Below are 24,426 nucleotides of genomic sequence, written 5' to 3' on the forward strand. Positions count from 1 at the left end.
ACACTTACTAGGAATTAACATATTTCACTGCACACTTTGTCTTTAGTTCAATGATACATCTGGTTGTCTTAAAAGCTTGAAGTAACTGTGATCAAGTGATACTTGGTTGCCTGAACCTATTAAAATGCTACTCTTTCCATTCCTCATGCCTACATAATGGTACTTGACTTATTTCAACAATCAACATCTTCTAAATCAATTCATTAACCAAGTTATTCACAATAATCCAAGACAGTTTTAAGGAAAAAAAGGAAATATTGATAAAAGGGAAATAATGTGGCCTGTGGAATGGAAAGGCAGGGGGAAGAAAGGAATGAAACTACAGGATTTAAGAATAAGGAAAAAGAGATTAAAAAGAAATAGAAATTAACCTCCAAAATATCCACCTAGAATTTTCCTCCTAAAAAAGATCTTTTCACCTGTGCAATAAAAACAATTTCTGGTACAGAATATTCTCTAAATTTTTTTTAACAATTTGGGAAGGGCATACCAGTTCTTTTTTATAAACCGTTAATTTCATGAAGATTTTTCCTTCATGAACATAATCAGACAAAAATGCAAATCAATAGTCCTTAATTTTCCAAAGAGTTTCATTGGTCCCAGAGGTTTATATCTTCTAAACTGTGCTTTCAATAGAAGTGCTCCTCTTCACAAATCATTTATAGAGCATCCTCTTGCTATTAGTACTATTAAATTAATTCCCAAAGGTCAATAGCTCACACCCTAAGATACCTCTAATGACCTAAAAGGGATGATATATAATGAACATCTACAATAATTTTCTAAATAGGACTTGTTTTAATTTACATTAGTTTAAAAATAAACGTTACCACTTCCAAGGAAGGTAGAAAAATCAGTAGAATTAAACCAGTAATAAGAGGTGTCTTAACAAAGGCTAGGAAACAAAAGTCACAGGTGCAAAGTGCTAACTGAGAATCTATATGCCACAGCCCTGATTCACCAACTCATATTTTATTGATTGTCTATCTATAAGATACAGTGCAGTGTGCTGGGAGGGACACACAAGAAAACTAAATACCATACCATCACTCAAGAAGCTCAAAATCTAATGAACTTCACTTATCCTTTTGTATGCTTTTAAAATTTGGCTCAAAAAACCTGTCTCTCTTTGTTCATTGGCCCTAATCCCTCCTTAATGACAGGATCACCTGAATAAGTGATTTGAGATAAAAATTGAGAACAGCAAAGAACAGGGATAAAATAATTGTGAAAAAAGAGGTCAAGGTAAATGGGGCTATACTATCTCAAAACTTGTGTGTTTTCTTTAAGAGGGAGCCCCCACGGAAGAAGCTCAGAAATTAAACATCCCCATGAAGGCTTAATTCTCATATGGAAACTTGGTTAAGATACAAATCAATTCTGCTCAAAATCCTTACATGATCAGATACATATTCATAGGAGCAAAGAAAAGGAGGTGGAAAGATGTACACTGAATCACGAGTGTTGGTTACCTCCGTGAGATGGCATTGCAGGAGTGGAGAGATCATAACTTCCTTATTGTTTGACTTGTTACAGTGAGTACAAATTATTCTTCCAATTTAACAGAATACCCATGGTGTGTGAATTAAATGAAATGGTATATGTAAACTTCTTAGCAATATGTCTGGTATACAGTAATACTCAATATGTAACTTACATGTCAAAAACTGTAAACCCTCCATTTCTCAACTGGGAATCGTAGAGATGAGGCTGAAAATGCAGGAAGGATACAACCCAGGGATGAGGTAACTGCAGTTTCCTCTCACTATTGTTTATAAAGAGCCCTGACTAAGAACAAAAGAACGATGTTTAGCAGTTATTACTTTTACCGGCTAGACTGAGAAAGGGTTTAGCATGGTCAAAAGCATATAAAACATGCCTTCAGCTAATCTGACGGAGGTAATGAAATTTAGAAAGGATGAAAGTATTGACAAAGAGTCTATATTTTGCTTCTATACATAACCTGGTGTTGTGGGTTGAACTGTGTCCTCCAAAAAAATGTACTGAAGTCCTAACCCTTGGTACCTATGAAAGTGAGTGACCTTATTTGAAAGAGTATCTTTGTGGACATAATTAAGTTTTAGTTTCAATTTCAAAAATGGTAAATATCAATAGATAAAGCCACAGAAGCAAAAATTTTGGGGTCCTTAGTAATTTTAAAGGGGTTCTGAGACCAAAAAGTTTCAGAACTACTGGTTGATATTAGCATGTATTTTTAATTGAAAAAATGGAATCAAAGTATACCTAATGTTTATAACTTTCCTTATCACTTAACAATATATCTTAGACAGTAATGGTAAGAATAGCAACACTAACTGAGTACTTATTATTCATGAAGTCTTGTGCCAAGCGCCTTGCATGAATTATTCCATTTAATTCCTACACTAGTCCTAAGAAGTAGGTACTCAGCTAGCACCCTGGATATTTCTGGTGCAGGTGATTGGAAGATCACATTCTCAGAAATACTCATTAGCTATGTAACCTTGAACAAGCACCTATGTCAAGGGCTGTTATGAGAATTAAGTGATTTATAATTGTAAATCACTTAATGCCTAGGACATAATAAACACTACAGAAATGTTCATCAGCATTTAGATGGTATTTAAAACTGAATCTAAATGTCATCATCCAGAGTTGTACATGGAAATAGAAAAGAAGGCTTAGGACAGGCCGAGGACACTTCAAATTTGGGAAGTTAGAAAGATGAGGAGAGGAGGATCAAGATAGTGGAGTAGAAGGACATGCATTCACTCCCTCTTGCAAGAGCAATGAAATTACAAGTAACTGCTGAACAATCATCAACAGAAAGACACTGGAACTTGCAAAAAAGACACCCCACATCCAGAGACAAAGGAGAAGCTGCAATGAGATGGTAGGAGGGGTGCAATCGTGTTAAAATCAAATCCCATAAATGCTGGGTGGGTGACTCACAAGCTGGAGAACAGTTATACTGCAGAAGTCCACCCACTAAAGTAAGGATTCTGAGCCCCACGTTAGGCTTCCCAACCTGGGAGTCCAGCAACGGGAGGAGGAATCCCCAGAGAATCAGATTTTGAAAGCCAACGGGATTTGATCGCGGGACTTCCACAGGATTGGGGAAACAGAGACTTGACTCTTGGAGGGCACACAAAAAAGTGTGCTCACCAGGACCCAGGGGGAAGCAGCAGTGACCCCATAGGAGACTGAACCAGAACTACCTGATGGTGTTGGGGGGTTGCCTGAAGAGGTGGGGGGCAGCTGTGGCTCACCGAGGAGACAGAGGCACTGGCAGCAGGGGTTCTGGAAAGTGCTCATTGGCTTGAGCCCTCCCAGCGTCTGCCATTAGCCCCACCAAAGAGCCAGTAAGCTCCAGTGCTGTGTAGCCTCAGGCCAAACAACCAACAAGGTGGGAACACAGTCCCAGCCATTAGCAGACAAGCAGATTAAAGTTTTACTGAGCTCCGCCCACCAAATCGGATTAAACTCTTACTGAGCTCTGCCCACCCAGCCCTACCCACCATCAGTCCCTCCCATCAGGAAGCACAGATGAGCCTGCTAGATAGCTTCCTCCACAAGAGGGCAAACAGCAGGATCAAGCAGTATCAGCAGTATTTCGTCTTATGGAACTGAAAACCACAGCCACAGAAAGACAGAGAAAATGAAAAGGCAAAAGACATTGTATCAGATGAAGGGACAAGCTAAAACCCCAGAAAAATAACTAAATGAAGAGGAGATAGGCACCCTCCCAGGAAAAGAATTCAGAATAATGATAGTGAAGGTGATCCAGGACTTTGAAAAAAGACTGCATGCAAAGATCGAAAAGTTGCAAGAAAAGTTCACCAAAGACCTAGAAGAATTAAAGAGCAAACAAACAGAGATATGCAACACAATAACTAAAATGAAAAATACACTAGAAGGAACCAACAGCAGATTAACTGAGGCAGAAGGGCGAATAAGTGACCTGGAAGACAGAATGGTGATCATCACTGATGCAGAAAAGAATAAAGAAAAAAGAATGAAAAGAACTGAAGACAGCCTAAGAGACCTCAACATTCGCATTATAGGGGTCCCAGAAGGAGAAGACAGAGAGAAAGGACCTGAGAAAATACTGGAAGAGATTAGAGTCGAAAACTTTCCTAACATGGGAAAGGAAATAGCTACTCAAGTCCAGGAAGCGCAGGGAGTCCCAGGCAGGATAAACCCAAGGAGAAACACGCCAAGACAGACAGTAGTCAAACTGACAAAAATTAAAGACAGAAAAGTTATTAAAAGCAACAAGGGAAAAGCAACAAATAAAAAACAAGGGAACTCCCATAAGGTTAACAGCTGATTTCTCGGCAGAAACCCTGCAAGCCAGAAGGGAGTGGCACCATATATTGAAAGTGATGAAAGGGAAGAACCTACAACCAAGAATACTCTACCCAGCAAGGATCTCATTCAGATTCGATGGAGAAATCAAAAGCTTTACAGACAAGCAAAAGCTAAGAGAATTCAGCACCACCAAAACAGCCCTACAACAAATGCTAAAGGAACTTCTCTAAGCGAGAAACATACGAGAAGAAAAAGACCTACAAAAACAAACACAAAAATAAAACAATTAAGAAAATGGGAATAGGAACATACATATCGATAATTACCTTGAATGTAAATGGACTAAATGCACAACCAAAAGACACAGACTGGCTGAATGGATACAAAAACAAGACCCATATATATGCTGTCTCCAAGAGACCCACTTCAGACCTAGGGACACATACAGATGGAAAGAGAGGGGATGGAAAAAGATATTCCATGCAAATGGAAATCAAAAGAAAGCTGGAGTAGCAATACTCATTTCAGACAAAATAGACTTTAAAATAAAAAATGTTACAAGAGACAAGAAAAGACACTACATAAAGATCAAAAGATCAATCCAAGAGGAAGCGATAACAATTATAAATATATATGCACCCAATATAGGAACACCTCAATACATAAGGCAAATGCTAACAACTATGAAGAGGAAATCGACAGTAACACAATCATAGTGGGGGACTTTAACACCCCACTGACACCAAAGGACAGATCATCCACACAGAAAATTAATAAGGAAACACAAGCTTTAAATGACACAATAAATCAGCTGGATTTAATAGATATCTATAGGACATTACATCCAAAAACAGCAGATTACACGTTCTTCTCAAGTGCACGTGGAACATTCTCCAGGATAGATCACATTTTGGGTCATAAATCAAGCGTCGGTAAATTCAAGAAAATTGAAATCATATCAAGCATCTTTTCTGACCACAATGCTATAAGATTAGAAATTAATTACAGGGAAAAAAACTGTAAAAAACACAAACACATGGAGGCTAAACAATATGCTACTAACAACCAAGAGATCACTGAAGAAATCAAAGAGGAAATCAAAAAATACCTAGAGACAAATGACAATGAAAACACAACAATACAAAACCTATGGGATGCAGCAAAGGCAGTTCTAAGAGGGAAGTTTATAGCGATACAAGCCTACCTCAAGAAACAAGAAACATTCCAAATAAACAATCTAACCTTACACCTAAAGACACTAGAGAAAGAAGAGCACAAAAAACCCAAGTTAGTAGATGGAGAGAAATCATAAAGATCAGAGCAGAAATAAATGAAATAGAAACAAAGAAAACAATAGCAAAAATCAATAAAACTAAAAGCTGGTTCTTTGAGAAGATCAATAAAGTGGATAAACCTCTAGCAAGACTCATCAAGAAAAAGAGGGAGAGGACTCAAATCAATAAAATTAGAAATGAAACAGGAGAAGTTACAACGGACACCGCAGAAATATAAAGCACCATAAGAGACTACTACAAGCAACTATATGCTAATAAAATGGACAACCTGGATGAAATGGACAGATTCTTAGAAAGGTATAAGCTTCCAAGACTAAATCAGGAAGACATAGAAAATATGAACAGACCAATCACAAGTACGGAAATTGAGACTGTGATTCAAAATCTTCCAACAAACAAAAGTCCAGGACCAGATGGATTCACAGGTGAATTTTATCAAACATTTAGAGAAGAGCTAACACCCATCCTTCTCAAGCTCTTCCAAAAAATTGCAGAGAAAGGAACACTCCCAAACTCATTTTACGAGGCCACCATCACCCTGATACCAAAACCAGACAAATATACTACAAAAAAAGAAAATTACAGACCAATATCACTGATGAATTTAGATGCAAAAATCCTCAACAACATACTAGCCAACAGAATCCAACAGGACATTAAAAGGATCATGCACCATGATCAAGTGGGGTTTATCCCTGGAATGCAAGGATTCTTCAATATACACAAATCGATCAATGTGATACACCATATTAACTAACTGAAGGATAAAAACCATATGATCATTTCAATAGATGCAGAAAAAGCTCTTGACAAAATTCAACACCCATTTATGGTAAAAACTTTCCAGAAGGTGGGCATAGAGGGAACCCAGCTCAACATAATAAAGGCCATATACAACAAACCCACAGCAAACATCATTCTCAATGGTGAAAAACTGAAAGCATTCCCTCTAAGATCAGGAAGAAGACAAGGATGTCTACTCTCACCACTACTACTCAACATAGTTTTGGAAGTTTTAGCCACAGCAATCAGAGAAGAAAAAGAAATCAAAGGAATCCAAATTGGAAAAGAAGTAAAACTGTCACTGTTTGCAGATGACATGATACTATACATAGAAAATCCTAAAGATGCCACCAGAAAACTATGAGCTTATCAATGAATTTGGTAAAGTTGCAGGATACAAAATTAATACACAGAAATCTCTTGCATTTCTATACACTAACAATGAAAGATCAGAAAGAGAAATTAAGGAAATAATCCCATTCACCATTGCAACAAAAAGAATAAAATACCTAGGAATAAACCTAACCAAGGAGGTAAAAGACCTGTACTCAGGAAACTATAAGACACTAATGAAAGAAATCAAAGACCACACAAACAGATGGAGAGACATACCATGTTCTTGGATGGCAAGAATCAACATTATGAAAATGACTATCCTACCCAAAGCAATTTACAGATTCAACGCAATCCCGATCAAATTACCAACGGTATTTTTCACAGAACTAAAACAAGAAATCTTACGATTTGTATGGAAATGCAAAAGACCCCGAATAGCCAAAGCAACCTTGAGAAGGAAAGATGGAGTTGGTGGAATCAGGCTTCCTGACTTCAAACTATACTATAAGGCCACAGTGATCAAGACAGTATGGTACTGGCACAAAAATAGAAAGGAAGATCAATGGAACACAATAGAGAACTCAGAGGTAAACCCAAGCACATATGGGCACCTTATCTTTGACAAAGGAGGCATGAATATACAATGGAAAAAAGACAGCCTCTTCAATAAGTGGTGCTGGAAAAATTGGACAGCAACATGTAAAAGAATGAAATGAGAACACTTCCTCACACCATACACAAAAAGAAACTCAAAATGGATTAAAGACCTAAATGCAAGGCCAGACACTATAAAACTCCTAGAGGAAAACACAGGAAGAGCACTCTTTGACATAAATCACAGCAAGATCTTTTTTGATCCACCCCCTAGAGTAATGGAAATAAAAACAAAAATAAATAAGTGGGACCTAATGAAACTTCAAATCTTCTGCACAGCAAAGGAAACTATAAGCAAGATGAAAAGACAACACTCAGAATGGGAAAAAATATTTGCAAACGAATCAACAGACAAAGGATTAATCTCCAAAACATATAAACAATTCATGTAGCTCAGTATCAAAAAAACACAAACAACCCAATCCAAAAAAGGGCAGAAGACCTAAATAGGCATTTCTCCAAAGAAGACCTACAGATGGCCAAGAGGCACATGAAAAGCTGCTCAACATCACTAATTATTAGAGAAATGCAAATCAAAACTACATTGAGGTATCACCTTACACCAGTTAGAATGGGCATCATCAGAAAATCTACAAACAGTAAATGCTGGAGAGGGTGTGGAGAAAAAGGAACGCTCTTACACTGTTGGTGGGAATGTAAATTGATACAGCCACCATGGAGAACAGTATGGAGGTTCCTTGCAAAACTAAAAATAGAGTTACCATATGACCCAGCAATCCCACTGCTGGGCATATATCCAGAGAACACCATCATTCAAAAAGACACACACATTCCAATGTTCACCGCAGCACTATTTACAATAGCCAGGACACGGAAGCAATCTAAATGTTCATCAACAGATGAATGGATAAAAAAGATGTGGTACACATATACAATGGAATATTACTCAGCTGTAAAATGGAATGAAACTGGGACATTTGTAGAGACATGGATGGACCTAGAGACTGTCATACAGAGTGAAGTGAGTCAGAAAGAGAAAAACAAATATTGTATATTAACACATATATGCGGACTATAGAAAAATGGTACACAACAACCCATTTGCAAGGCAGAAATAGAGACACAGATGTAGAGAACAAACATATGGACACCAAGTGGGGAAAGCAGGGAGGGTCGGGCGGAATGAATTGGGAGATTGTGACACCAAATAGTACACTCTAAATATATGCAGTTTATTGTATGTTAACTGTATCTCAATAAAAGTTCTTAAAAAAAAGAAAAGAAAAAAAAAAAAAGAAAAAGAAAGAAAGATGAGGAGAATCTAGCCAGGAAGACTGAGATTTCAGGAGAACTAAGAGAGCATGTTCCCTAAAATAAAATGTTTTAAGGTTGCGATGACCTCTGTCAAATGAAAGACCAAGATAGTGAAAGAGACAGTATTGCAGAGAGAGAGGGTGAAACAAGAATCACGGAGAATGACTCAGAGGCCTGAAGAAAACTACCAAAAGGAGAGAAAACAGGTGGTAAAGTCTGAAAGCCCATGGTCAACTTTCAAAGGAGCTATAGGTTTTAGGGAAGAGAGGCAGAGGACGATCTGGAAGCAGGCACAAGGACCAAGGAAGACAACTACCCCACATCAGGCCTTTATATTTGCCTCTCTCTCTTTCTTATCCCTCCAGCTAGGACTCGACCAAAATCCTTTAAGTTCATTTACTCTTCATACCCCAGGATACTTATTCAGGGAATCCCATATGACACAAAATAGCTCCCCAAACCAGCCTGGTCCCAGGTCAAGAGTTCTAGTAGGAACCGATCAATTCTAGGGATGCTTTAGAGGCTTATACCCACCATAAGGGAAACTCAGACTACTAACAAGCAGAGTGAATAAAAATCTAATGTCTTCCCTAAAACAGATCTACTCACTGTAGGATTCTCCAGACCAGTGGTTCTTAATGGGTAATGATTTTGCACACCCCCTCCCCAGGAAACAAAGGTCTGAAGACAAATGTCTAGCAGTGTCTAGAGACATTTTTGGTTGTCACACTGGGGAGTAACAAGCGGGTAGGTTGCTACTCCATCTAGTGGGTAGATGCCAGGCATGCTGCTGAACATCCTACAACGCACAGGACTCCCACAACAAAGACGTGTGCCCCAAAATGTTAACAGTGGCAAGACTGGGAAACTGCACCCTAGACCAAATGACCTGGGGCAAGAGGAGCTTTAAGAGCGTCCTCTTATCTGGGCACACAATCCCATCGATACCAGTTTCCAGCAATTTTGACCGAGTATGGCTAAGGGTCGGCCTTATGAATTCTATTTCCAATCTACTCAAATAGGGCCAGGGAAAGAGAGAGGGAAAATTTGAGGTTAGCTAAATGGTAAAAGTTAAAAAGAGAAAAACTGTCATATATCAAATGTTAATAACAAGGCAAAATTCCCCAAAATGAGTACAAGCAAACAGACTTTGAATTAGAGAAAGCAGAAAATGCAACTCTTTTCATTGTGAATAAGTAACACCTTATAGTGAAGTTCAAAAGTCACCATGCTCTTTTAGTTCTGCTTGCTGCCAAATACTCCTTCAGTAAGGAAGGTATTTTTGTACTCTTGATTGCAAAAGGAAGCTAAAGTGAGTTTTTGAGAAAACATCCTGGGAATTCAAAATAATTAATGCATGGCTTTAAAAATGAGAAACCATGAATCTTGACATTAAGGAGGCTGTTTTCTTACCACATCAATATTTCACTTACAGGACCAATATTTTGATCCATAACCATCGACAGCTGGCCTTCCCAGAATTCCCATTCATTCTTTTTCAGGATAAATCACCAATTAACAGTTTTTCACAGTTTTCCCTTTCTTAAGGAATTGCCAGAGAAATATTTTAAAGAGTCTACTTTCTACAGGGAATGCATTCTGACTCTACCATTTCTCTGTCCACTTAAAATCTGCTCTAGGAAAGTTTCAACTACTGCATATAGGATGGCTGTGTCCTAATGAAAAATTAGAGCCTCCTGCTCTAGTGCTTTATCAGCAGGCTGCCTGGAATCCAGTGTGCTGTTTTATCAGAGGAAGCTGTCCAGCAAGATGGCTCGTGTGCACATTGTTAAAGGAGTGACCCCTCAGTGAAGTCCATGTCTATACATGACCCATGACCTGAGAAGAGTCAGGCCCAACTGTCTCCTGCAGGGTGGGGACCAGCTGCAGCTTTAACAGAGAGAGGAGGGCCTCAACCTCCCCTCCTCCATTTAGGGTTCCAGGAGTTTCTGAAGGAAAGAGCACTTAGCATGTTTCTCTTCAAAACACATCTCCACCATGTCTGACAGGGTCCTTCCCAGGACTGTTATGACATTAGGGCCCATATCTACTGGATGCTCCATAAACCCAGTCAAAAGTCAACACGTATAAGTATTCTAATAACATGACAGGTTTGTTTTTTTAGAAAAGTAACCCAAGAAACATATATGATTATAGATATACACACGTATATGTAGGTGTGTGTACACATATGAAAAGAAAAAGAGAGATACTGCTTGACTAATTGATTCATTCAAGAAAAGGAAATTGGAAATATCCCAATATGCAATAGTTCAGCAAATGAAGACATAATTACAGAATGGAGAGAAAATAGGGGAAAAGGGTGAGCCTGTCTACTATGTGTCTACTCTTTTCATTCTCCCCATCACTCCCTCAATTACCCTTTTAGGTAAGAATTATTATCCCCAATTTATAGAAGACAAATGAAAAGCCCATGAAAGGGAAGGAAGTTACCCTGGGCCACAAAGCTAGTGAGGAGCAAAGCTAAGATTCACTTGAGGATTTTCTTACTCCCGGCCCAGCATTTATTACACTGGATCCCAGATTTTACTCCAAGATCTATTTGTAGACTAAGTCAATAAATGGAATTGTAAATATAAAAGAATGTGAAACAAAAATCAAGCCATAGTATAGATGTGTTGGTTTTAATCATGTGAAATTTTATATGTATGATGACAATCAGTGTGAGACTGACTGAAAAAAACTGGAATTAAAATCATCTGAGTCTGTTTCTCCTGTGAAGTTGCTTAAGCATATAATAAAGAAAATCACCAAAATCTGTTCCTCCATGCATGCCTGTCCCAGGCTAATTAAGGTTTAAAAAAAAGGCAATAAATATAAAACACCTTGTTAAAGGCTGAATGTGGCTGGGCCACTTTAAGATACAGATATACCCCATCCTTCATAAAATTCTCAGCTCTTTCAGGGACTGGTAGAATTTCTCCACTGTATCAAAGGCTGGAATTTCTGCAAGTTAAAAAGCTCTGCGAGCAAGTCATGTCTCTACAGAAATCTTCTTTTCTAAAATTTAGCACTTAAACTATATAACATTCTTTAAATTCTTCATTCAACCAAAAGAATTTAATCCTGGGAGATCCCCTTTGCCATGGCTTTGCCCAAGAAGCATCTATTACCTTCAGTCAAGTTAGAATCATCTTGGAATCTCCCTCCTCTGTTTCTCTCCTCAGGTCTGGTGACTAAGATGCTGTTTAATGGAGCAGCCAGAATCCATGCCAGAAGCATGGGTCTCACTCGGGCCTTCACATTATGCTGTAACTTGCAGAATAACCAGGGGTGAGCCTGGAGCGCAGGCCCCCACCACCAAAGAGTAACTGGGAACTTACATGAATAACTGCCCTTCCAGAGACAAACTGAGGAAAGGCTCACTGGGTTTACATAGTCCTGTTCTCAAACTGAGAATTGGGCCAGATGCCACTTTTATCTTACCCCTTGTTTCTTTTATTTTTATAATGGGCAGTTACCTATGTCTCCTAATTCAGGAAGACAGTAGAAGAATGAAATGTTGACAAAGGCTTTCTGAGATCATTTTTAAAAAGAAAATGGTTTATAAATACAATTCTCACTGGTGTACATTTCTTTATGAAAATTATTTCCTCAACTGGTTTCCCTTAAAATCACTGTTTTTATTTAAAGTTACATAATAATAACCTCCTTTGGTTCTCTTTTGTTTTAAAACTCTCACCTATTTTCTCTCTTATTATGTTGACTACTACTAATAAAATATCCTGATTGAAGAACCTAGGAAAATGCTTGAAATGACTATAATAAGATTAGATCATAATGTTATTAAATTTGAGAGTAGCAATTTGAGCCATAGTTTATTCAAATCTTCCTAACAACTAAACACAAAAAAAGTCAGCTAAAATAGCTGATCTCATTCTTGGCTTCTGGCTATAGCCCCAAAGGTCTAATAATAAGGATATCTACTGAGATTTCTTTAATAGGCCAGTCACTCTATTAAAAGCTTTGCATGTTTTATCTCATTTAATCTTCACAACACTCCTAAGTAGTAATCATTATTATTAGTGTATTATTATTGTTAAAGTTACTGTTATCCCCATTGTACAGATGAGGAAATAGGGTACAAAGAAGTTGAGTCACTTGTCCTAGATCACTCATCTACTAAGTTGGGAGATGACAGAACCCCAGCTCCCATGGGACCAGCACACCATCAGTGGTACTATCTGCTGTGGCCCCGTTCAGTGAACTCCTCCTTCTCTAAGTCAGGTGCATTGCCACTGTTCCCAAACACAAGTTCAGACTCACATCTCTCATCATTTTCACTGCTTCTCTGGTCCTCCCGAGTCTTCTGGCACACATTGCTAGTCTTCTTTTGATGTAGACCAAGACATTGGTGTCTCGTCCTGAAGAGGGAGACATAAAACACCAAAACTTAAGAAAAAACAAGAGCTTTCAGCTGAGCAGCAAGAAAAAACACAGACGCGTATTTTTCATGCCCTTAAAGGAAAACCTCAGAGAGAACAGTCTGCTCCTTTGACTCTTCCTTACTGCTAGGAGCACTGACAACTTTGCTAATAGCAGAACGCATACAGAGTAAAGGCAAAGTACTTAGACTTCCAAAGGTCAAATCATGTGACTGATTACTAAGCCATGCTTTTGAGTTAGGATGTTGAATATTAGATAAATAAAATCATCTGCCACAAAGTGCTGGGAAAATGAACATACCCACGTTGCATGCAGTTTACAAGCAAGAATTCCACATTCTTCTAGTGTGCATGCTTTTGGTGAAGATGCAAAGAGGTGAATCTCAGGTTGCATCCTGATGAACTATTTTTTTTTCCTTCTTGACATTAAGTCTGGAGAAGCCTCATCTTGAACTTCTGTTTTACATTATTCTTTCCCTAACACTAGTGACATCATAATCATCTCCAGGTCCCCAAAGCAGTCAATTTTAGATGGCAACATAACACATTCCAGATATGACAATAGACTGCAACAAAATGAAAAACTACCCTAGTGTTAGAGAAAATATTGACAAGCTAAATAGTTGTAATAATAGTCACTAAAATGGCTCTTAAAAAGTACATTAACAACTTCTCATCTCAATCTCTTATTTAATTATGTGTATTTTTGGATATGTTTCCAGGCCAGTGAGAACATGCATGTACTTAATCCTCAATAAAATTACCATGTTTTAGAAAAATATGACACACCTGTTATAGATTAAGTATATGTATAATATGCAGCTATTAAAAGATGTTAAGACCAAAGTCCTAACATTTCAAGTTTCGAACAATGAGAACAAGATGTGTGCTGAAAATTTGCCAAGTACCTACAAATTATTTTAAAGATGTGATTATATTTTTTGGATATATTTAAGCAACAGGTTGAAAGGATTAATTTACAGAAGAAAAGAAAGAAAATTTCTCGTTATATTACACATGTAATTTTATGTACTAATCCTCATTCAGTTCACAAAACAGATATTTACTATATACATATTCAAAATTCACTGTTATACATAATTTTTTTAAAAAAACAAGGTATAGATGGTGATTAGAGACTTGATTAACATATATACTACTACAAAATAAAAAATAACCTGTGTACTAAGGGGTTATATATACAGGCCACAATGCAAAGATCTCACCGTTATCTTAGTCATAGGGACTAATGCACTCAGTTTCTGCACCAAATCCAGGCCTAAGACTAAAACTTAATTTTATAATCTCAAATACGAAGGAGAAACACTCCTACTCTTCAAGATACAGGAGAGAGAAATGAGAGAGATTCCATTTTAAAGAAACAACCCAAAGTTTGGTTAGACTATGAAAACATTCCCTCATAAGGATAACTAAATTTCTGCGTAAACAACCAACAAATTGACAAGTTAAGGAGCTCAAGGAATTCCAAAAATGGTTTGTTGTCTTGTTTTTATACCATTCCCCCAAAATATCACTGACTCTTGATTTAGTGTACTAAAATGAAAGGTGTCATTTAAAAGAGTTATGTTAAATAAAAGAAACCATTACTTTAAATATAAAAAAGATAAACAATTAGGAATTCATGGCTCTTTCTCCCTAGAAGCCAACAGCAGTACTTCCTAAATAAGAGCTAAATACCGAGGCAATCACCAATAGCTCTTACTCTCTCAGCTGTCCTATTGCAACCCATGCTGTAGAAGACCCTCTGATAGCATTAACACTAATTTAAGTCCTGTTTCCCAATTAGGATTCAAAATTATGGGGCAGAGAAGCAATTGATAAACAAATATGTAAGAATTCCGAGGAGAAAAAGGTTATTACCATTTATTTCTAGAGTTAAAAAATCTATGGACAGGAAAGAAAACATGACCAGTAATGAAGCTGTAAGTTAATTATGTACTGTGGTCTTGGGAAGAAAAATGAATAAAGACAGGCAAAAAACAATATTTATTCTAATCTAGGAGAACTGTCTTTTGAACTGTCCTGAACATTTACTCTGGTTAATCATGTTACAATTCTGATCCTCCAGCCTGGAGGAAACCTTACTATGTTGGGCTTCATACTGGGATCCATGATGCTGTAGCTGCTGAGAACGTCGGTAGCAGCCGTCTCCAGCTTTCAGGGCTTGCTTGAACAGTTTTTCTGCTTCAGCAATGGTTGTTGCTTCCTCTTCAGCCAAGAGAATATAAGCAGTTGCACACCTGTCCATTCAGATAATAGCCACCATCAATTACAAACCCAAGGACATTGTAATAGCTGTAGGAGTGCATGCAGAAGGGCAGGCATTACGCCGAAACATGCAGAGTGGCCAACTGGTTCATGCACCCCTGTTTGTAGTTGTTGACACACAATAATGGTACAAAAGAAATGTCTGTGTTTTAGCTTGAGAGGTAGGATGAGTAGTGTTAGCAGCATGGGGCTCCCATATGGACTCTGCCCCTTATTAGTGTGTCACTTTGGGCAAGTTATTACTCTGCCTTCCTGATGGAGAACAACATGGAATCTATTTGTTCACAGCGTTGTTGTGAAGGTTAAGTAAGGTGATGCATGAAAAGTGCTCAGTACAGTAGTAGCCAGCATGTGGTACATGCTCAATAATGTCAACTAACAATGGCAATGATAATAGCTGTTATTAGACATCTCCTTCCGACACTCAAAGTTAGGGATACCGTAAAGTTTACTTCTATTTACTAAACACAGATTCTCTTCAGTCTAAGGATTCACTCAGAATGAAAAATTCATTAAATCCAGTAAGTTATTCATTTAATAAGCAGTGCTTCAACATCTCATTACAGTTAGCACTGGTTTTCTCTGTCAGAGAAGAGCACTGGAAGAACCTACAGGTAGAGTTATTTCAGAAGAGCTCAAAATTTGATTCAGCCTCAGTAGCAAACAAGAGTTAAATCTCACACCTTTGACAATAATAGCTACCACCTGTTGCTCAGTATATATTAAGCACTGTACCAGGCACTTAACATATATCGTCTCATTTAATCTTTTCAACAACCTCTACCGTAGGAAGTCAGAAAGGATAAACAGTCAACTAACGAACAAGGGGGAGCTCTTGAAAATTCAAACCTTCCAAATCATAGAACAACCCAACTGCCAAAGAAAGGGAATGTAATAAGGAAATGGTGAGGCCAGAGCAGACCACACAGGTCCTGATCTGTACATATCCCTTTTGGCTTTCTCCACTGTCTCTCTTGTGGTCATTTCCCTACTTATCAGAACCTCCATCAGACCACAAGAGAGAAAATAAACAGAAAGTGAAACCAAATGTTACTTCTACTATTCATAAACTACACCAGCCAGCTAGGAAAAGAAGGCTGAATTTATGGCTTATGTTAAGATTTGGGGTTACAAGTTAATCTTAGATTGAGGAGGGATCTTGTAAATTCTTTGACCAGTCCCTCTACTTTCAGGCAGGACTGATCAGTAGGGCTTTAAACTGAACGTGGCGAGGTGGGGAGGAAAAATGCCCAGAAAAAAAGCTGTACAACCAGTCACTGTGGAGGGCAGCAGATATAACTTGGAGAAAACAGCTATGATGCTGAAACTGCCCAGTGACTCACTGGAGAAAATACGTGGGTTGGGCATCGGGAAGCACTACTTCAGGCTTCAGGTACCGGTACATAAATACAGGTCCAGGGTGATGCAGTGAAAATTGAGGTTATAATACTGAGCGGCGGACACAGTATCAGAGGAATTAGCTATAAGATTATAGTCGGTGGGCTGGGAACTCAAGACAGGTTGGGGCTAGCTTGCTTGCTTTGTATATTTATATTGCAAATAGCACTCTTAGGAGGAGAGGCAGAGTAGCACTACTGGCCAAGAAAACATACATCTACGTGGAAACTCATGAGTCTGGGTAGAAACATGCTAAGAGCTTATGAGTGAAGGAGAAAGGAAAGAGCAATAGAAGTGCTAATGGTTGGGGAGTACAGAACAGACTGCTCAGCTCAATGGAAGATAGAGATGATGCATCCTTGTCACAACACAATACACATACAGAAGCAAGAAAGTATGGTGATGGGGGTGTCAACCATCCAGATATCTGCTAGAAGAAGTCTCATTTGGTTAGAAGTAGGGCACTCAACAGCTTCTTGACTTACTTTGGTAACAATTTTATCTCCCAGATGGTAGAGGAAGCAATTAGGGGAACTTCAACTCTGGACCTAATTCTGACCAAGAAGAAAAAAATAGTTGGTGAAATGAAAATTGATAGGAACATTCAGAGAGAGTCACTATGTCATTTAGGAGTTTAGGATAATCAAAGAGGGTAAGGTAGACTTCAAAAAATTCAAAGAAAAGAGGCATGATTCAATGGCATGAGATGCAGAAGGAAAAATGTTTTAAGAGGGTTGGGCAGCCTCCAAATGTCTAATCATAACTTCAATCACAAATGATCCTCTCAAGAAGAAAAGAGGGGTGACAATTAAGTAACCACTATGACTGCACAGAGATCTCTCACAAGGTCATATTTTTAAAGGACATGTAAAAAAGATGGAAAGAGGGCATGTAACGCAGGGCTATAAGAGAATGAAATGAACTTATAAGAATGTCAGGAGAGCTACAACTCCACATTAGCTGACACTTGCAGAACAAAATAAAGGCAAAACACAAAATGCTAAAGACAACCATCTATTCCCTGTTTTTAAATTACTGTATGTTTAAGGCCTTATCACCACCGCCACTTCTCCAAAACCATGACAAATATAAATAAGCAAAAAAGACAAACAACACAACATCAAAACAAGGAAAGTTTATAGTTAGTAGCTGCAGATAATAAAGAGAAAGCAAAACTCTGTAATTCCTATTTTGTTTCTGGTTTCTCTATCAGGGAGAATGACTGTCAGACTGACAAGGGGATAAGAAATTAAACTATAAAATGAATAAAAAGACATAAGATAGCACACAACTGATCTACTCTAAATGAATTACTGCACTGGGATAAGCAAATCCCAGGAAGCCAAAAGATCTTGTAGGCAGCCCACTGAACAGCTCTCTGTGGACAGTGAAGGAATCACAAAGAATGGAGAGGTACTAGAAGATGAGATGGCAAATGTAGTAAAAACATTCAAAAAGGGGAAGAAGGCAGACTTCCTAAGCTACAGAACAGTGATTCGGAAAGATATTCTAATAGATTATTAAAGGGATAGTTCCTGAGCATTTTAAAAAGAAAGTAGTGAATGCTGGAAGCTAGCTTAAATTCACTAAGAATAAATAAATCAGGTCATGCTAGCTTGGACTTACTATACTTTAAAGATCCATAGCTACAACTGGCATTTTTAAGATCAAAATGCAGAAATATGGGCTAAATCACAGTGTAACTGGGTGGCTTGGTAATTGGTTATACCATAAATACCAAAGGATGATGATTCATGAAGACATGAACCTGGAGGGTGGTTTCTATATGTCATGTCACAGGGTTCTATCCCTGGTCCTGATACTTTTATCAGAAACATGGATGACACACAGAAGGCAGGCATATCAAATTTGTAGATGACAAGAAGCTGGAAAATAAATATGTTGCATGACAGAATCAGAAAACAAATTGGTCAACAGGTTACACTGGCAGGATTTCCAACTCTCAAGTGAATCTTTTCACTAAGACCTCTGAAGATTCTGTAACCTTCTTCAGAAAAATCATAAAATAGTTTAACAATGACCACTTGGCAGGGAGAGTGTCGAGGTGATTCAAACACCAGATGGGTGTTTGAGCTACATGACCTTTAAGATCTCTGCCAACCCTGAGCTTTTATGACTCCAACTTTAAGAATCTTTCTCATTTTCTGAGATCTCCAGACGAGACTTCCCAGACTTCCTTGGTGACCCACAGTATGTTTAACAACACTAAGGACCTAGTTTCCTCTTATCTTTGTCTTGATCTTGAAATATTTTTAAAGTGTAATTTCTTCACTTTATGTTTTCACTATGTTTTCCCCACTAGCAGATCTACTTAGAAAATGTGACGACACAGATGGGCATTCTACATCTGGAAAAATGTCCCTGTCACAATGTTTTAGATATGTAAAGCACTGTATTTATTTTATGTCCACACAGTATTCCATGGCTAGCCCTTGAAGGATTTAATTTAGGGTCATGGCAAAGCCACTAAACTATTTTCTAAAATGACTAAAACTACCTTCACATGAATGCCTTTTATAAAAAATATTTTTTAAAATAAATTAATACTCCTCCACCCAGAATAATCCTCAAGTTCAAATACGTAGTTTAATGTAAGTATCCCATGAATGGCAACTGAATACATTCAGCAAAGCAAGACTTTCCCCCACTTACTCATTTATCTCTAAGGCTTCATGGGCTGCAGAAATCCTAGCTTGGGGGTTTCTCTCTCTCCAGGCTTTCTGCATTACTATTTCAGAAAAAGAGAGAAAAGCAAGTCAACGAATACTTAGGAAGATTCAGTACAGGACAACAGCTAAATTAGTAGCTTTCAGTTTGAATTACAAGAGAACAGGTCACTTACCAAGTGGGTTAGCCCAAAACTCCAAAGTCACACAAATACATTCTAATTTGCTATTCCGTTGTCCTTCAATTTCTGACAGCAAATCTTTCTTATGCTCATAAAACTAGAGATCTAATATCTTATAGACTAACCCATAGTCTATAATCATAGAGACTTCATCTTGGTTAAGATTTCTTAATCAAGAAAGGAAAAAGCATTCTAACAGAGATTTAACATTTCTTTTGCTCACTAATATCATTTGTTGTTGGAGAAAATGCATCATTTTACACATTTGGGGATGAGAATGCTACTAATCTCTTACTTCTGTTTAGACACAATACAATTTTTATTGGTCATTTTCTCAAACACTTGCTACAGGATCTGGATAACAGAACATTGAAAAACCACTGGAAGACTTATGAGCTGGATCAGAAAAAAGTGCTTTAGGCTTTTGCTTAACATGTGTACCTGTTCCCCAAGTTTGCTGCAAACCCAGTTTTTATATAGCAGAGCAGTTTGTGAATATACTGTGGGAAGCTTAATGCTTAGGATTTTTATCATACTATGTAACCACCATGGCAAAGAGTACCTTTTAAAAAACGGTAACAATCTCCTTATCTAATTTGTTTTATAAATTTGTATCTTCTAAGTTAGTTTCTTAGGAGCATATACATATTCCTTTTTTTAAAGTTTTTTTTCCACCTATTTAAGTTTGGTAACATAAAAAATATCAGTAGGACTATACAGAACTCAAGCAGTATGAGATGCATGCTAAACAAAGTCTCATCTAGGATGGAAAACAAACCTGGATTTCAACAACCAAGGCCATGCCCCCATTCAATGCTAGTGAATCTACAATTAGGCATATAAATCACTACAATATATTCATTAATCATTTGGGTTCACTGAATTTCTAACTAGAATATCATCAAGGAGACATGACCTTTCATTCTATCTCAACCAAAGATTTAGCTTCATATAAGATTTATATTTCTTTAAAATAAACACAACTTTGGCATATTTTTTAAAAATAATATTTTAAATTATAATGAGGGGACTCATTTCTACATTAATACTTCATTGCAATAAAGCCTTTATTTAAGTATCAACATTCTGGGTCTTACTGGTCAATCTCCAATTTAATATTTTATTCATCAGGGTTTTTGTTGAGCAGATATTACAAAAGTAATAACCTCGATCTTTAAGACAAACCAAAAACCCTCCCACTAAGTAACTATCTGAAAGATTTTCCATACTTGCATCTGCGGGACGCAGATGGTCCGAATCACAAGTAAAGAATGTCTGGTGGTCCTGGGCAGAGAGATTCATGTCATAGTAAGTCAGAGGCTCTCGTCCAGTCACCCAAGTGTACCTGTATAAGAGAAATAAGATGGTCAGACACTTTTGAGAGAGGAAAGCAAGACCTACAAAATATTAAGCTGCATAGTTGTTGAACTATAACCCATTAACCAAGTACTACTGCCAATAAATAAAAAGAATAATCACCCTAGTTTCCCTTTAGGAAGTATATCAGCAGGAAAAAAGTAAAAATATTCTGCTACATTTTTGTCTTAAAATTTCAGTAGCACTAATTAATGAAAACCTTCCCTAATTAGTGTTATGAATAGAGATTTCCCCAAAGCTATGAAAATTCTGATTTGCCTAATTTTTCTGAAAAATTAAATTCTAACATTACTTCTCTGGCATCTTTATAACCATGTTCCAGGTAAGCTTCAAAATACTTTGACTGTATAATATATAATGAAAAGAATAACTGTAATAGGAAATCTCTAAAAACAACATATTTTTGTATGTTATCCTAATTCCAATGCTAAAATATTTATAAAGCAGAAAAATCAAAGCATTTGAGGATAGCATCAAAAAATGGAAGCTCTAAACAGACTGTTAAATGACCCCTAAATGAACCTGCAAAAACATTTACTGCTGTCTTTGCTCTCTGAACTAGACCCATTTGTTTCCCAAGCTGTCAAAATGCTTACCGATTATACTCAGCACCCCTAAATAAATTTAGTGGATTTCGCCATACTTTGCATTCTGCAACAAAGAGAAATGTGAAAATGTTACACATAAGTTCAGAGACAACTATAAGCTAATTAATTCAGCAAAACACCCTTCCTGGCCATTTGATAAGATAATTTTATTCTCTATCCTCTACATGGGAAGCAACGTGGAAAAACTCTCGGTAGTTAATCAGGAAATGTAGCTCAGGCACCAGGACTTTGGAAAGTTTCATCTAATCTCTCTGGACCCAAGCTTCCTCATTTGTTAAATCAAGGCACATGCCAAAATCAACTAGTTCATAACTTCTATAGTCATTTCAAGAGGTCCAAATAGATTGTATAAATTTATTTCTAAATTATAGGTAGAAGGTATAGGTAGAGGTAAAACTACTTTCTGTTACTCTAAAATACATCTTACAGTGACTACCTATATAACAAGCTAAATTTAAGCTCCAGAGTACAATATACAAAAAACCTTAGACTTCTAATTAGTGCCTATGCTAATATTGATTTTGTGATAATTCACCAGGTCACTTTACATTGCTGTAAAGGAGACGTAAGAAAATTAATACTAAAGTTTACCGTTACTGTAGGAAGAAATATTATGAAAATAAATTGTTTTCAAGTACTTTAACATTGTTTACTTATGCAGACAGGTAATTAATCGTCATACTAATATCACAATATTAGCATGTACTAATACATTATACATCTTGTTATACAAGGACCACAGACAGAATCATAGGACTTTAATTTAGAAAAGTCGACAATTAGCTTTTAAGACTGTGTTATAGTAAATGTGTGACTAATAAGCTACAGTTCTTTCAAAACAGTCTATGATTAAGACTTTCTACTGATTCAGAATGCTACATCTCTTTGGATGAATAATTTTTTATTAGAAAATAAAATCAGTTAACAGTATTTAAAAATCCACGTGTGCTGTCAGCCAAAAAACACACCCAAAGACATAGACACACAAAAGTGAGCAATTATTGCAGAAATTGAAAAAGAACATTAAAGGCCATGGGTGTTTCATTAAGATTCTACCCTCAATCTTGTTACATTCAACATTCATCCGTCCACCCATCCACCCATCCATCCACCCATCCATCCATCCATCCATCCATCCATCCAATATGCATTAACTGAGCACCCAGTGGGTGAAACAAACAAGTATACCATCGATTACAATACAGCATGAAAATGGAGGAAAACATAAAGCACTATGGGAACACTGCGTGTAATCTCAATAAATTTTTGTTAAAATAGTGAATGAAGGGTGTACACATAACAGGACGTCATGTTTTTATTTAAAGAAAATAATTTTATCATTAAATCAGGGCAGGATCCCACCTGAAATTTACTTAATGTTTGGAAACAATGATCCTAAATTTTTTGTCACTTAGCTTAACTTGCCATTTAGGAAATGATCTTTGCTCAGTTAGTTCAGAATTTTTGAATTTTGTTCTTGAGAAACTGAGATTTTAGAACATTATGCTTCCCTTAAGTAAATACTTTTTTTCCAGACATAAAGCTCCTCCGTGGGGGTCACTAACGTACTCCAGATCATGGCTTGAAACAACTGGTGAGCCAAACCACCATGATCTCAGTCTTATGGCTTTTATAGCTCTTAGGTCCTCACCACTCCCAACCCCTCCAAAGAGGATGTCTTTCAAGATTCCAAGTGCTCTTCTTAAAGCTTCATGAATATTGCAAGTTTGTATTTAACATACAGTAAACATGCACACAAATTTGTGTGCAATGATGGTCATTCTAGCATTATTTACAATAAAATAGGGACATTTGGGGAGAAGCCTCTACCACAATGAACTTCATCTGGAATGTTAGTTAAAAGGTTATGGCAAATACTTTGTCTCCAACAAACACATTATTATATTGCCTGGAAGGATAAGCACCATTCAAATATCAACTGACAGATTATAAAGAAAATTATTTTCAATTAAAATTTAAACTCTATTATATATTGGATGCAAATGAAATTATTTCTAAATAAAAATAACTCCAAAGAGAAATGGTGTGTTCACCTAAAGTATTACTGAGCAGTATCTAAAGATGCCATCTTTATTTAGGAAGTGCCATGATATAGCCAGCAGGGGGTGCTGCAAACATTTTGAAATATTGTTTTTATGACTTCTACTAGAGAACTGAACTAAAAAAAAAACAAAAAAACACTGTTGATACTAGTGTCATACATGTGGTCTGTACTCAGTTTCTTCAGCTATTCCTGAAACTTAGAAATGATTATCTAACTAACTGTAACAGATGTAAAATGTTCTGAATGAGATAAAATGTTCTGAATGAGATAAAACATGTGATGAAGAAATACATAAGAAATGTCCTCATGAGCTATATCCTTCAAGTTCAGGGTGCAGAGCAGGTACAGTTTTAAGAAATAAGCAACCTAGAGGTCAAATATGAACACATAAAAAATTTCACTTCAAGTTAGGTCATAGCTACATTAATTTCTTCTTTGCTGCTATGTTTCATAATTTTATCTTTACTACAAAAACTCTCTTGGTCTGGAATCACTCTAGGGAACATACTCCATAAATATCGGACTACCTGATGGTTTCATGATATGGACAAAGGTTGTAAATGCCAAAAGTATCATAATATGAAGATTTAAGTCAAGAAATTAAACTCAGGTCTCCAGAAGGTAAAAGTTTTTACATGAGGCCCAGTTTCTTATCTTACTTGTATCTTTGAGAAATAAACTTCTTACTTAAGTCTGAATTAAAATTTTACCTCCAAAAGGCATTTTCCATTATCCATCAATATCAGTAATGTTAGTGCTCTTTAGAGAAGTACTGAAGGTT

At 37.0% G+C, this 24,426-nt stretch overlaps 1 protein-coding gene across 15 annotated transcripts in view; it reads right to left on the bottom strand.

Moving 5' to 3' along the window:
* The window catches only part of ST7 (suppression of tumorigenicity 7), a 262,062-nt gene that overhangs the window by 88,847 nt on the left and 148,789 nt on the right, over positions 1-24,426 (bottom strand). For 13 of the 15 annotated variants that reach the window (XM_057731593.1, XM_057731583.1, XM_057731580.1 and 10 more), the window contains 6 exons: positions 21,569-21,623; positions 20,825-20,940; positions 19,400-19,475; positions 17,212-17,280; positions 15,146-15,300; positions 12,921-13,018 (listed from right to left, as the gene is read on the bottom strand). In XM_057731593.1, coding sequence (XP_057587576.1) covers positions 12,921-13,018; positions 15,146-15,300; positions 17,212-17,280; positions 19,400-19,475; positions 20,825-20,940; positions 21,569-21,623 — 569 coding nt within the window. The remainder of the gene's footprint in view (positions 1-12,920; positions 13,019-15,145; positions 15,301-17,211; positions 17,281-19,399; positions 19,476-20,824; positions 20,941-21,568; positions 21,624-24,426) is intronic. The other 2 variants (XM_057731584.1, XM_057731581.1) reach the window with 1 other exon arrangement.

This window comes from Hippopotamus amphibius, chromosome 4, assembly GCF_030028045.1.
Source record: "Hippopotamus amphibius kiboko isolate mHipAmp2 chromosome 4, mHipAmp2.hap2, whole genome shotgun sequence".
Lineage (NCBI taxonomy): Eukaryota > Metazoa > Chordata > Mammalia > Artiodactyla > Hippopotamidae > Hippopotamus > Hippopotamus amphibius.